Source organism: Macaca nemestrina, chromosome 17 (genome assembly GCF_043159975.1).
Source record: "Macaca nemestrina isolate mMacNem1 chromosome 17, mMacNem.hap1, whole genome shotgun sequence".
Classification (NCBI taxonomy): domain Eukaryota; kingdom Metazoa; phylum Chordata; class Mammalia; order Primates; family Cercopithecidae; genus Macaca; species Macaca nemestrina.
The window spans coordinates 50,923,454-50,937,374 of NC_092141.1; the positions used below are offsets into that span (position 1 = coordinate 50,923,454).

Genomic DNA, 13,921 nt, shown 5'->3' on the forward strand with positions numbered 1-13,921 from the left:
CAGGGAGGGAGGCCCAAAAGCCCTGCCACCGGGGCCCACCTGGCTCCCACTCCTGGCTCTGCCCTCTGCTCGCTGTTGCGCCTCCAGCTACCTTTTCTCTTCCCAAACCTCTGTTTCCCCCGGCCTCTCTGCTGCTTCTCTCCTATTGTCTCATCCTTTGAAACCCCCCTCCTGTTGCAATATATTAGAATCTATAATTATTTCAAAATAAAATGTTTAAAAAAATATATGCATGGTTAACATCAACACATCAACTTTGTCTCTTCTAGTTAGTTGATCAGCCAATCAACAATATCTGTTGAGTATGCCCATGAGACGGGCTTAGATGTAGACAATTAAAAAGGAAGACAATCAAATCAAAATAACCCAAATCACTGCGGTGTAGCAGTCCCGGGAGTGAAGGAGCCTACAGTCCAGTGATGGCACCGGGCAGGCACACTGAAGGGACCAACGCACAATTGACTTTCCAACACTCCCAATCCAGAGATTCATTTTGAGACAGAGAAGCTGAAGAAATGAAAGGAGGGGAATTTCAAAGGATGAGACAACAGGAGAGAAGCAGCAGAGAGGCCGGGGAAACGGTGTGGGAACAGAAGAGGGAGCCGGAGGCGCAGCAGTAAGCAGAGGGCAGAGTCAGGAGTGGGAGCCAGGTGGGTCGGGATGACAGTGCTCCTGGGCCTCCCTACCTGCACGAAGGCTCCCAGGATTTTCCGGGCTTCCTGGTAGAGCTTCTCTCCATCCCACTGAGGGTTGAGTCTCTTTAGTTCCCTGGCCAGCCGGTTATGCTCGCGGAGAAAGAGGGTGTGGGACGTGGCCAGCAGAATATGCTCTGAAGCTCGAGAATCTCCTGAAAGCCCAGAAGACAGGAAGGCAGATTCTCCCTAACAGCCCCAGGACCCAGTAACCTGCACAAAGAAATGATGGTGCCCCACAGGACCCCCCCATCAACAAGCTCTCCTTCCTGTCAGGTGGAGAGGGATGGGGAGGGGGTGCTGAATCATAGGTTTGACTCTCAGTTCTATATACACACTTTTTAGCTGTGTGACCTTGGACAAGTTACTTAACACTTCTGAGCCTCAGTCTTCTTACCTATGAACATGAGAATAAAGCCTATCACAGGACTGTGACAAAGGCTAGTGGTGACACACTACACAGTAACATTTTGCTAATTATAACCCAATTGCCTTCTAGGAAGGGGGGCTTCGAATGAATGAGGAGTTTTTTACTTCACAGAGCAACTTTGAAGGTTTTAGGAATGCAGGTTTGAGGTGAGGAGCTTGGGTAGGGCTGAGTTCCTCTGGGTAATAAAGGGAGAATAATCTGGAGATGGGGGTCTATAGTGGGAGGGAGAGAGGAGTAAGGATGGAGGAGCAGTTAAATGGCCAAAGACCAGGTGTCTCATAAGGGAATAAGGAACTTCTCCCTGTGCCCGCTAATCTTTAGGGGAGTCTATCTATTATCTATCTATCTATCTATCTATCTATCTATCTATCTATCTATCTATCTATTATCTATCTATCTATCTATCTACCTATCTATCTATCATTATCTATCTATCTATCTATCTATCTATCTATCTATCTATCTATCTATCTATCTGGACAGTCTTGCTCTGTTGTCCAGGCTGGAGTGCAATGGCATCATCTTGGCTAACTGCAGCCTCAACCTCCTGGGCTCAAGTGATCCTCCTGCTTCAGCCTCCAGAATAGCTGGGACTACAGGCATGTGCCACGATGTGTTGCTAGTTTTTAAATTTATTGTAGAGACAGGGGTCTTGCTATATTGCCCAGGCTGGTCTTGAACTTGTAGTCTCAAGCAATCCTCCCACCTAAGCCTCCCAAAGTGTTGGGACTCACAGGCGTGAGACACTGCACCAGGCCAGGAAAGTCTATTTAAAATTGCAAATTCTTGGTGTCAGTGCATATTTTTATGAAGAACAAAAAATAACTCAGTTTTGTGTCTGGATTGATGTGGAGTATATGTGAACGCAAAATCCAAAACATCTATAAAGGTATCTTGGCCTATGAGCTGGCCTTCTGCAATGTCAGGGTGGCCAGGGGGTTTGTCCTAAGAGAGAGGATGTTTGAGGGTGAGATGGCCTCTAGAAGCCAGAAACAGAGAGGACCAGGAGGGCACCTGGAATGAACAGAATTGGCAGGGCTTTGGTCGTGCACAGGCTGTATGAGTGGGGGTTTTGTGCCCAGGTTATAAAAAGCTTTAAAAATATACATTCCTCTTCATCTAGAACTTCCTCTTCTGGGAAATTATCTTAATAAATGTATCAAAAATGAGAACAAAGATTTATCAGTGAAGATATTCCTTACCTAAACAGCAGCAACAAAACACAGAAAAACTGGAAATAACCCCCAAGTAGGGTTGAGAAAATGAATGATGGTAATATGTGTCATGCAATGCTAGGCAGCCATTAAAAACCATGTCATAGAAGAACAGTTAATGGCATGAAGTAGATTAAGTGAAGACGTCAGGTTTTGGAGCATTATTTATAGTAGGACCCAATTATGTAAAACAATGTAGAACTGTATCTGTGATAGGAAAAACACTGGAAAATAAGCATTAAAATGTTAATGATGATTATTGGTGGGTAGTGGGATTGTGTGAATTTTTTTGTTTTCTTTTTTTTTTTTTTTTTTTTGAGACGGAGTCTCACTCTGTCGCCCAGGCTGGAGTGCAGTGGGGCGATCTCGGTTCACTGCAAGCTCCGCCTCCTGGGCTCAAGTGATTCTTCTACGTCAGCCTTCCAAGTAGCTGAGACTACAGGCGCCCGCCACCACGCCCGGCTAATTTTTTGTATTTTTAGAAGAGATGGGGTTTCACCGTGTTAACCAGCATGGTCTCGATCTCCTGACCTCATGATCTGCCCACCTCGGCCTCCCAAAGTGCTGGAATTACAGGCATGAGCCACCAGGCCTGGTACTTTCTATTTATTTTCTTTGTTACTTTTCTGGACTTCCTGATGTTGTTTTACAGTGAATACATGTTCTTGAATTCTTTATTCATCTGGGCCTTTCTGCTAGTCCTGGACCGGGACCTGGCTAGGGACAGCGATGGCTCAGTGTGCATTTTTCAGAAAGATGACAAGAAGGGGGCAGTGGTAAAGCTTCCCTGGATAATCCCCTTGTCCTTGGGCCCTTCTGTTCCCAGGCTAGAGACTCACCTGCCAGGAAGCAGGGCACACGGGCTGTGGTGTTGATGAACTCACAGGGGCTTGGCTTCTTGCTGTCATAGGGTAGGTAGGGTAGCCCATGGTCTGAGACCTCCTGGTTGACAGCCATGAGGCCCAGGGGGCTGCTGAGGTTGCGGAGGCGGCTGGCCAGGCTTGGCTCGGAGCTGTACACAAAGCTGGCATCCAGGAAGGAAGTCAGGGCATTGATCTGCTCTCGGGCCAGGGACTTGTAGGGTGGAGTGGGGCAGACAAATCCAGCTCGGAAGAAAGGCATGCATTTCCCTTGAGTCCTCGCCTTGGGGTCATTGGGTGGGAACTGCAGAGAGATTGGGCAGAAGTGACTGGGCAGGGGTGGAACAGCTGGGCCCTGGCAACCTCTCCCCAGGGCAAGTCTGGATGCAAAGATGCTGATGGTGCCTTCCTGGGACCCTGGTACTGGACACTGACCCCAGACACTTCTTGCTGACATTACTCACCCTGGGCTCATAATATCCTGAAGTTCATTACATCCTGTGGTGTGAAAGAGCTGAGGGTAATCATTCAGTCCTCACAGTGAGGACTCCAAATTTTTGGTGGGGAGGGAGTCCTGAGCTCCCTGGACAGGAAAGCAGGACATGAGGTGGGAACAGATTTGTTAATAATTACTACTAACAACAGCTGCCATGTATTTATTTTGGGCTTACTGTGTGCCAGGAATTATGCATACTTTAACTCACCTCAGTCCTCGAAAAAACCCTGTAAGGTGGACAGTTCAGTTCCATTTTATAGAGGAGAAAACTGGGGCTCAGAAAAGTTAAGTAAGTTACCTAAGAACTTACACACTGGAAGGGAAAGATGTAGGATTCAGATCATTGGCTTCATTCCACAGTTTATGCTCTTTATACCACAGCACATAGCCTCGATTTATTCTGTGAGTGAATAAATGACTCTCCAACTGTAACACCCACGAATAATAGGAAAAGATGCATTGCTGCAAGCTCCTCTCCCTTCCAGATGGAAATTCCTACAAATCCCTGCTGCTCACTCGTATTCATCCAGGTTTCAGGTCCTTCTGAGTGGAGTTGAAGTCATCCTCTACAATGATGTACGGCAGCATAAACTTTAACATGCATAAAATGAATCTCTGGGGATCTTGGTAAAAATGTAGAATCTATTTCCTAACATCTTGGGTGAGACTTGAGATTTTGCATCTCTTTTTTTTTTTCTTTTTCTTTTTTATGTTTTGATATGGAGTCTCTCTCTGTCACCCAGGCTGGAGTGCAGTGGCGGGATCTCGGCTCACTGCAACCTCTGCCTCCCAGTTTCAAGCAGTTCTCCTGCCTCAACCTCATGAGTAGCTGGGATTACAGGCATGTACCACCACGCCAGGCTAATTTTTGTATTTTTAGTAGAGACGGGGTTTCACCATGTTGGCCAGGCTGGTCTCAAACTCTTGACCTCAGGTGATCTGTCCACCTCAGCCTCCCAAAGTGCTGGGATTACAGGCGTAGGCCACCTCTCCCAACTGAGATTTTACATTTCTGATAAGCTCCCAGGTGTTACCAATGCTGCTAGGTCGGGGATGTAGACAACCTTCACCAGTGTTCCCATTCTGCTATCAGTAGTTTACTTGTCCAATTCCCATGCTGGCCCTTTGTTCTTGAGAGCCGGAGCAGTGTCCTGTTCCCTTTGGAATCCTCAGCATTTAGTGCATTGCCTGGTATGGGGTGGTCAATGTCTGTTTACTGAATAAATGAATGAGTGAGGCTTGGGAAACTACCAAATCAGTATCCATGATCTATCCAGAGATCCTAGCTGATGAGCTGGGAATGTCTGCTACATCAGGGTGGGCAAGGGGCTAGCTAGTCAGAGATGCCCAGCTGCAGGGCCTTACCATGATGGGGAAGCAGTTGTCTCCCTGGATACAGTACTCATCACACTGGGCTTTGGAGTACTCACTACTCCCCAGCTCGGTGTCAGGGGCAAAATCCAGGTCGTGATCTACAATCTGACCCCACTGCATGAAGAACAGGGACCTGTTTTGGTCCAGAACACCCTCCTCATTCAGATAGCCAACAATCTTGTTAGATACCTCCCGGGCCTACAGATGGAGACAGAAGGGGAGGGCAGATTAGAGGAAAAAGTGCTTTGAGGATTCAGATGCAACTACACCTCATTAACTACCTACCATGTTACAAATACACTTAATCCCTACAAGGAGTTTGTGAGGTGAGTGGCATTAGCCTCTTCTGTAGAGGGGGAGATTGAATCCTGGACAGGTAAAGTCAGTTCTCCAAGGTCCTGCTGCTACAAACGGACAGGGATGGGATTGAACCCAGATCCGTATGACTTGATGACTTGCCAGGCCAGTGCCCTTTCCACTAAGAGAGGGAAAACAAAGACAGGCTGCCTCTGAAATACGAGCTACGGAGGTGCCGGGTGTCCGGGAATAGAGAGGGGCTCTGGGTAGGGGCTGCCAGCTCCCATAAGGCCAACAAATAGGACCTCCAGGCAAACAACAGCTGATGCACTCCAGGAGCGAGGGTTGGGGTAAGCGCGAGCGGGATGGGGCAGGGAGGCCATCTGCCTGGGAGACCCCAGGGTATCTGGCCTGCGGTGACCGGGACGTGACCACCACGTGGCTGAGCTCCGGGCTCCGAGCTCTGCTGCCCTCTAGCGGCAGATGGGGGTCTGTGCAGATCTCCATCGCGCACCCCAGCTGCCCGCACCGATTTCTCCTCCTCCTTTCCCTGCGAGCATCCCGTCCCCTCTGACTCCCATCCTTCACCCCCGCCCGGCCTGCCCTCACCAGCGGGAGAGGGAAGCCGTTGCGCATCTTCCCCGGCGTCCAGCCGAAGGGCAGGGAGAGCCCGTCCTCGTACTCCGCGGGCAGCCAGCGCGCCAGAGCCCTGTTGGCGGCGCCCAGCGCAGGCTTCCTCCTGAAACCAGCACAATCCTCGCTGAGCTTCTGCAGGCCGGCTCCGGGGCTTCAAAGCCCAGGACCTCACGGGGGAAGGAGCCTCTGCTCGAGGCGGAGGGGACGCAGAGAAGGGAGACTCTCAAATGTGCGGTCTCTGAACTGCGCCCACCCCCTGAAGGCGCGGGGCTCCCCCGCCCCCGGGAAAGGTGCCGCTTCCAGAGACACACAGTGGGCTAGCGGGAGAAGGCTGGAGATGCGCGATCTTGAGAAGGTGGGGAAGGTGGGAACGCCAGCCCAGGTGGGCAAGGCAGTGGCAGATCTGCCTGGAGTGCCCAAGGAGCAAAAGTCTTGGAGGGGCGGGGCGGGGTGGCTGGAACGGTCGGTCCCCACACCCCAAGCCCTGCCACCTGTTGTTGCAGTCTCCGGTAATGGTGCGGTAAGGGCTGCACGGGTCGCATCTCACCACGGGAGCAGGGGCACCACAGCCCACCTCCAGAGACAGCGAAGTCAAGTCCAGGCTGGGGTCTGAAACAGAAGGGACTCCAAAGGGACTGAGTTCTTTTTCCATTCACAGGCACCCGTGGGAGGCAGAAAATGGAGACCAGAGGTGAACCTGCATGTTTTGGAATGCATTCCATTGTAAGTAAGCGTTTCTCAATTAATCTGACAGCACATTAAGGTAATAAATTTTATTCCCATTTTACAGGGAAGAAAATGAGACTACAGTGTTCAAGAGACTTGCCCAAGGCCACACAGAGTAACTGGTAATGTTCCCAGAATTGCTAGTAATTCCTGATATACCAGGTCCAGATTCATTTGAATTGACAGATCTTTCTTTTAGAATGGAAATACCCCTGGGAGGTTAAGCATATGTTAGCATGAGTTAGTGTGATAAGACCACTTTCTTCTAAAGCTTCATTTACATCTAAAGTACCAAGCGAGCAGGGACATAGCGAGGACAGATGTTGGGAAGGGATAGGTAATTTTTCAGTGAGGGGCAGGGGCTGTGGGAGGAGTGACAGAGTAGAGGGGCTTTAGGCATCAGAGGGTTCAGTGGGGGCACAGAGTGGAGAGAGATGCCCACTTCTGAACACATACCCTCATGTGCATACCTCATCCACCCTGGCGTCTGCAAGAACAGGGAGGTGAGGGAATCTGGCTCATGGGGGCTTCTTTGGGGGCCATCTCTGAAAGGTGGCAGGATTTCAACTCTCAGAACCTTTTGGATTTCAGAGGTCAAAGTGCTTCCTACTTCTTACCCTGTCCCAGTTTCCTTTTTTGGAGCTTTGGAATTTGCCCAACTCCTAGGCTAGGTTTCCCCCCTCACTTGATGTTTTCCCAGGGAGAACCTGCAGCCTCTTCCTCATGTCAGGACCAAACCTCTTCCTCATGACCCTCTGTGGGCTGTGGCATTTGGTTGGGGGTGAGAATGGAGGGGATGGAGGAGGCCATGACCAAGCCATCAGTTAAGTTCATTTACTGATAGCTCCATCTTACCCAGAACAAGATGGAAATCTTAGCTCCTGTGACATTATCCCAGTAAATTCCCCTGACACAAGTGGCTTAAATATCCCTTCTACTAGAGGAAGTGGTGACACTGTGGTTTAGGACAAGGAACCCATGTTTATTGACTTTAGCACTTCCTTTGGGCAGAGGCCTTACAGATAGTGTTATACAAAGAGCACCAATGTCCCCTCACTTGGAGTTGGCAATGTGAGCTTGCTAGGTCTCAGTTCCTTCCTCTGCAAAAAGAGCATTGCCCTGGCTGTCCTCTAAGCCCCTCCTTGCTCTGTCAGTCTCGTCTACTGGTCTAAGAAGGGAGAGACGGGAGTGTTTCTCTGAGTAGATAGCTCTCAACAGGAAGTGCAGCTTTGGGTGGCCTCTGCTCTCTCCTGTGGGGAGATGACCCCTTCCTGCCACAGAGGGCTGGTGAGTTTTCTGTACCTGTGACATTGGTCAAGGACGCCTTCTGCCCCAGTCTCTTTAAAGACTCCTCCCACACCTGTCCGTTGCGGATGGCTGTACGCGTCCGGCCTTTGGCGTGCTTGAGGTACTCTGAGAGCTGTCGGCTGGTGGGAGTCTCAGAGCTCATGGCGGTCTTCAGCCTACAGTAGAGGGAGATGGGGATCATGGACTGGACCCTGTAGGAAGGGGGCTGGGGGCCGCTGGAGGGGTGGGAGGGGATGTGTGTACAACATGGCCTCATAACCCAGGCTGCTGCACTGTCCAGTACAGTAGCCACTAACCACATGTGGCTATTTAAATAGAAACTTATTAAAATGAAAATTAAAAATTCAGTTCCTCAGCAGCACTAGACACACCTCAAGTGCTCAATAGCCAGGTGTGGTTAGTGATGACTCTGTTGGACAGTGCAGATAGAGGATATTTCATCATTTTAGAAAGTTATCTTGGACCCTGCTAGCCTAAAGTGGGCTTAGAGCTGGACGGACACAGGGGTGGATCTGGGTTCCACCAGGATTGGTTTAATTATATGACCTCTGAGTGACTTCCCCTCATTTATGAACTGGGAATCACAGTTTTCTCCCATCAGAGACTTATGTATGGACTTTGGGATAGACTGACTGGGATTGGCTCCTGACTGCCACTTTCCAGTTGTGTGCCTTTGAGGCAAATTACTTACGCTCTTTGTACTCAGTTTCCTTATTGGTATAATGAAAATAATGATAGTAACCTTAGGTTGAACCATGCTGTTTCATCATTTTTGACCTTGAAAATAGCTCTTTTCTACAGTTTGATTCAGTACTTCCTAGGATTTTGGGGAGGAATGAATGTAGAGCCCCCAGAGCTGTATCTGCACAGAGCACACACTCGCACGTGCGAGCATCACTGTTACCATCAGCCGGGTCCCACAGGGGCTCCTGCAAGGTATTAGAGTCCCTGCCTCACACCATGAACAAAGGCAGGCAGGCCGCTGGGCCCCCATGGGCTTAGCCTGTAAGATCCCATCCAAGGTTCCAGATGTTCCTTCCTTTCCCGCCCCGCCCCGGGCTCTGCATGCTTCCCCTGCCTGGACACAGATTCACCAGGGACTCACCTCCTGCTCTGCCCTGGGGTTGGGCTCTGTTGGGGGCAGGCAGGTCTTGGAAGGACCTCTTTGCCATCTCCACAGTCTCTACCCCAGTCCTAGCCGTCATCCTCTCCCATCTAGACAGCTCTTACTTCCACTCCTGTCCTCTTCCCATTCGTTCTCCACAGGGCTGCTGGAGTGATGTTTTTAGCATAAAAATCAGACCGTGTCACCGCTGATTCAAGTGTTCTAATGGCTTGCCCTGGGGCAACACACCTCTGCTCTCACCTTATGCGTGATCTTCCTTGCCTCCTGCCTCCACTGGCCTTCCTTTTCCTGAGCACCCCACGGGCTTTCCTGCCTCAGACCCTATGCTGTTGCAGTGCCTGGAACGCCACCCCCATGCCCTCTGCCTGGGTGGCTCCTTACCATTCTCCAACAGGCTTCCCTGATCCCTGTGCCTAGAGTGGTATCCCTTGCCCTGTTTATTTCCTTCATTTTCCTTATAAATTGTGAGTCACTGCACTGTGTGTATACTTGGGTAACAGAATGTTTAAATGTGACTCGTTCTGTCTCTGTGAGGCCCCTGAGTCCAAGGACTAACAAGCGGGGAAGGGCTCCTCCACATTTCAAAGCAGGGCACTGGTTTGCCTGTGCAGGACTTGCAAAGGAGGTGTATGAACCCCGGTTTTGTGGCTTTTATGTTGTCCCCCATCATGCGGCTATAAAGGGAATGAATTTGAGGAGGGAGAGAGAATTTTCCTTTGGAGACATTTGCAGAAATACTGGTCACTTCCCTCCCACCACCATGAGGCTCCTCCTTTGCCAGTTTAATTCTAGAGAGAAAGGTCTTAGGAGGAGAGCTTGACTGTGTGTCCTGGAGTACTGGCTGGGGTTTGACACCTGCCTGAAGAGCAGTGTCCTGACAGCACAGAGAGAGGGGCAGGGCAGCCCCGTGCAGAATCCGGAATCTGCACGGCCCCAACAGCAGGGCGAAGCTGCTAGTATTCTGGAGGCTGCTTAAAAGGGACCTGCCCCAAGACAGGGTGGGGAGGGGTGAAGGAGTGGGCCCAATTCTCCCAGGCAGAGAGGGTTAGAGCTGGGAGTCACTGGCCAGAGAATTTTCCAGATCACAGAGTTGGCAGCAGAATCTCTCTCTGAAACCAGGGAAGTACCCAAGGGGAGACAGAGAGAGAGCTTCCGGCCCCTTGAGGACTGAGCTGTTCAGGGGATATAGACTCACCACCCCTTTTTCCTCCCTCCCTCAGCTTAACCAAGGAGCAGAAACCCAGGCTGGGAAGGAGGAGCCCCAGAAAGAGGGAGAAGGAGACTGCACTCTCTTCTCCCGCCAGAGGCCTCAAGCAGTTCTGAGCTGAAGGAAGAGAACAGGTCTGGGCTTTATCTTCTTATGCTACATTTTAATTCCTGAGATAATCCTGGTCTGGGGACTAGAAGTGTCCAGAGCATGTTTTATCATCTAAGTCACCAAAAAAGTTATCTGAAGGCTTGAGAGTTCATTCAAGGGCCAAGGAGGAGTGAGTGGTGGCCCAGGTCCAGTGCAAAGGGACAGCGAGAGGAAAGAATAAGGTTACATTTTTTTCTCAATGTCTGCCTTTTCCCTGGAGTATGCGTTTCCTGAGGGAAGGCGCCCACGTTGCCCCTGCACAGGATTGGAGGGTGGTTGACTCTATGGGTGCTCTGTGGGCCCTGGGCTCTTCCCCTTGCTGCCACGGGTGCATCTGCTGCAAGCTCACTCCAGTAACCTTGTTGGGCGCCTGCTTCTGAGCCACTGGAGTGGCCTGGTTGGGGGTGCCAGGGAATTCCACAGGTGTGCCGCAACACCTCTCAGCCACCTGCAAGCCTGCAGCCATGTCTGACTGACGTGGGCAGATGAGGGCTCTGCTCCCTTGCTCCAAGATGGGACAGGCTCTGAGGAGCAACTTCTGCTCCAGGTTTCCCTGTAGGGTCAGGCTGAGGCTAGACCTGAAGTCACTTTATTTGTCCAACCTCCCCCTTTGCTTCTCCTGCTTCTTCACCCCGTCACAGCTTCCCTGTGAGCACTTGTGTAATATGTCACCTGCATCTGAATGCAGGGCTCGGATTTGGCTTCTGGTGGACCTGGCCTCAATTAGTCAATATCAGTTGGATGAATGAAGAACTTTTACTGAGAGGCTTTCTGGGACTCTGGAATGCATGACCCAAGGAAATATTGGGCCACGTGGAAGAAAGTCCTTCTAGGCCAGGTGCGGTGGTTCACGCCTGTAATGCCAGCACTTTGGGAAGTCGAGGCGGGCAGATCATGAGGTCAGGAGATCGAGACCATCCTGGCTAACACAGTGAAACCCCATCTCTACTAAAAATACAAAAAAATTAGCCAGGCGAGGTGGCGGGCACCTGTAGTCCCAGCTACTCGGGAGGCTGAGGCAGGAGAATGGTGTGAACCTGGGAGGTGGAGCTTGCAGTGAGCCGAGATCTCACCACTGCACTCTAGCCTGGGCGACAGAGCAAGACTCTGTCTCAAAAAAAAAAAAAAAAAAAAAAAAGGTCCTTCTAGGGTTAGATTAGATGTCTTCTTCCAGGTGATGCACAGGCTGGGGACTTTAGGAATGTGGGCTATTGCTCCTACTTGTCATGTACTTGGAAGGCTGGGAGGATGGAAAGGCAAGTTTTATCATTGTTCGCCTCACTGGCTCATCGGGGCTGGCCTAGATGTGCTTGTCATGAACAGGAAGCCTGTGAAGGGAAGTGTGTGTGTGTGTGTGTGTGTGTGTGTGTGTGTCTCACGTACCTGGTTCGGGAGTCCAGGAAGGCCTTGTTGACTTGGACCTTGGCCTGACTCACAGCATCGGAGATGGCAGAGGTTCTGGTGGTCTGTGCTTGGGGTTGGAGTGGGGAGCAGGAAGTAGGTTGTCAGACACCACTCCTTTGCAATGTCTTCTACTTTTGTCTCCCTCTTTCTCAGCCATCACCCCCACCCCGCAAATCTGGGCAGGCAGGAGATCAAGATTAGGAAAGTTTCATAAGAGTCCTTAAGGGGAAAAAGCACAGAATGGGAAGAATACTCTTGGATCTTCAATAAGATGTCAAAATTGCTCTTCGGGATCTCACTAGAATGCCCAGAGATGGGATGAAGAGGGAGTGTGGCCACTCAGGGTGGCGTGGGTTACTGGGCTGTAGGGATTTTTCTGGTTCCTGGTGAGATGGTCTCGTGGACTATCACAAGTTCATTAAGGAGGACCCACTGATCACCAGGACCCTGACGTAGAGAAGGGGATGGCATGATAGCAATGGGATTCCCTGTTCGCTCTTGTATTGGTGTCTGGAGCATGGAGGACAGGATCTGTTTTCTCAACAAGGAGAGCATAGTGGGTTAAATAATGGCTCTCCCAAAATTCACATATGAATGGAACTTCAGAATGTGACCTTATTTGGAAGTAGGGTCTTTGTAGATGTTATGAATTAAAATGAGGTCATACTGCCTTAGCATGGGCCCTAAATCCAATGAATGATGGTTTTTTGAGAAGAGGAGAGGACACACAAAGAAAAAGGCCATGCAAAGACTGAGGCGGAGATTGGAGTGTTGCAGCTACAAGCCAGGGAACACCAAGGATACCAGGACCACCAGAAGCTAGAAGAAGAAAGGAAGCATTCTTCCCTAGAGCCTTCAGAGGGAGCACAGGCCTGCCAAGACCTTGATTTTGGACTTCTATCTCCTGGACTGTGAAAGAATACATTTCCGTTGTTTTAGGCCACCCAGTTGGTGTGCTTTGTGACAGTAGCCCCAGAAAACCCATAAAGGGAGACACTCACCTCTTGTGGCAGATGCTGCAGCCTGAAGCAAGATGAAAGAAGCCAGGAGGGCTGGGAGATGGAGAAGGATCCTCATCGCTGAAACGAGATGCAGGATCACTCTGTGAGCCTCTCTAGAGCCCAAGTGGGAGGGTTTGAATCACAGAAAGCAGAGAAAGCCCAAGGAACGCCAGACACCCTAACACTGGAACAGAGGAGGAGAAGCCACATTAACGAATGAAACATCTACTTTATGCACAGGCCTGTGCTAGGTGCTGGGAGCGATGGAAAGAGGAGAAGCCGTGGTGGAAGGGAAAGAACTCAGGCTTCAGGATCGAAGGCCCTGATTTATCATTCTGCATTTGTTCCAAATAGCTCTGTGACCTTAGGCAGGTTACTTAACATCTCTGGGGTCCTGGCTTGCTATGGGAGGAGGTGAGACCAAGTGATCCAGAATGTCCAATTCTGTCCTGACAGCCTGTGGTCCTGAGACGCTGTGCCTGTCTTGTCACAGGTGTGAGAAATGCTGTTACCAAGCCTGGAGCCTGCCTTTGAGTTCTCCTCCTTCCTTCCCTCCAGGATGCACGGCTCCCTGCGAGCCAGTTTCCTCTGGCCCAGCCCCAGGGGAGAGTGCCTGAGAGGTAGACACTCAGCGCCTCCCTTCGGAAACCTGGCAGGGGCTTCCCCATCCCTCAAAGTGCCAACTTGATGGCAATACTGAAAGAAAGTTATGACAAAGCTCAGAGCTCCCCTGAGCCCACAGCTGTGCCCCAGCCTGCCTGGGAAGATTCCAGCTCATGGATTAACCCCTTCGCCATGAGCATTAACTCTGAACGAAAGTCTTTAGACTAAATTTTGTGCAGCTTTGTTTTCTGATGAGGGTCTTCATTGGGCTTAGTGGAACAGACCCCGTATGTCTTCTGAGGAGATTCTGGCTCCAGCCCGGGGAGGCAGCCACAGTGTACAGATGGAATGATTGTGTGTTTAGAGCATGGTCCTGAGAGGCTCCTCAGTTTTCACA

At 50.5% G+C, this 13,921-nt stretch overlaps 2 protein-coding genes across 3 annotated transcripts in view; one reads left to right on the forward strand and one right to left on the reverse strand.

The window, feature by feature from the left end:
* Window positions 1–13,921, reverse strand: part of LOC105476817 (lactoperoxidase) — a 29,885-nt gene that overhangs the window by 12,524 nt on the left and 3,440 nt on the right. The window contains exons 2-9 of the mRNA XM_071082887.1: window positions 12,922–13,105; window positions 11,900–11,987; window positions 8,028–8,188; window positions 6,491–6,608; window positions 5,973–6,102; window positions 5,058–5,264; window positions 3,176–3,500; window positions 687–847 (exon numbers count right to left, since the gene is read on the reverse strand). Of these exons, the coding sequence (XP_070938988.1) occupies window positions 687–847; window positions 3,176–3,500; window positions 5,058–5,264; window positions 5,973–6,102; window positions 6,491–6,608; window positions 8,028–8,188; window positions 11,900–11,987; window positions 12,922–12,997 (1,266 nt within the window). The 5' untranslated portion in view covers window positions 12,998–13,105. The remainder of the gene's footprint in view (window positions 1–686; window positions 848–3,175; window positions 3,501–5,057; window positions 5,265–5,972; window positions 6,103–6,490; window positions 6,609–8,027; window positions 8,189–11,899; window positions 11,988–12,921; window positions 13,106–13,921) is intronic.
* The window catches only part of LOC105476818 (MKS transition zone complex subunit 1), a 44,060-nt gene continuing 36,236 nt past the window's right edge, over window positions 6,098–13,921 (forward strand). For both annotated transcript variants that reach the window (XM_011733029.3, XM_011733031.3), the window contains exons 1-3: window positions 6,098–6,354; window positions 6,658–6,722; window positions 10,380–10,500. The gene's annotated coding sequence lies outside the window, so the exon portion shown is untranslated. The remainder of the gene's footprint in view (window positions 6,355–6,657; window positions 6,723–10,379; window positions 10,501–13,921) is intronic.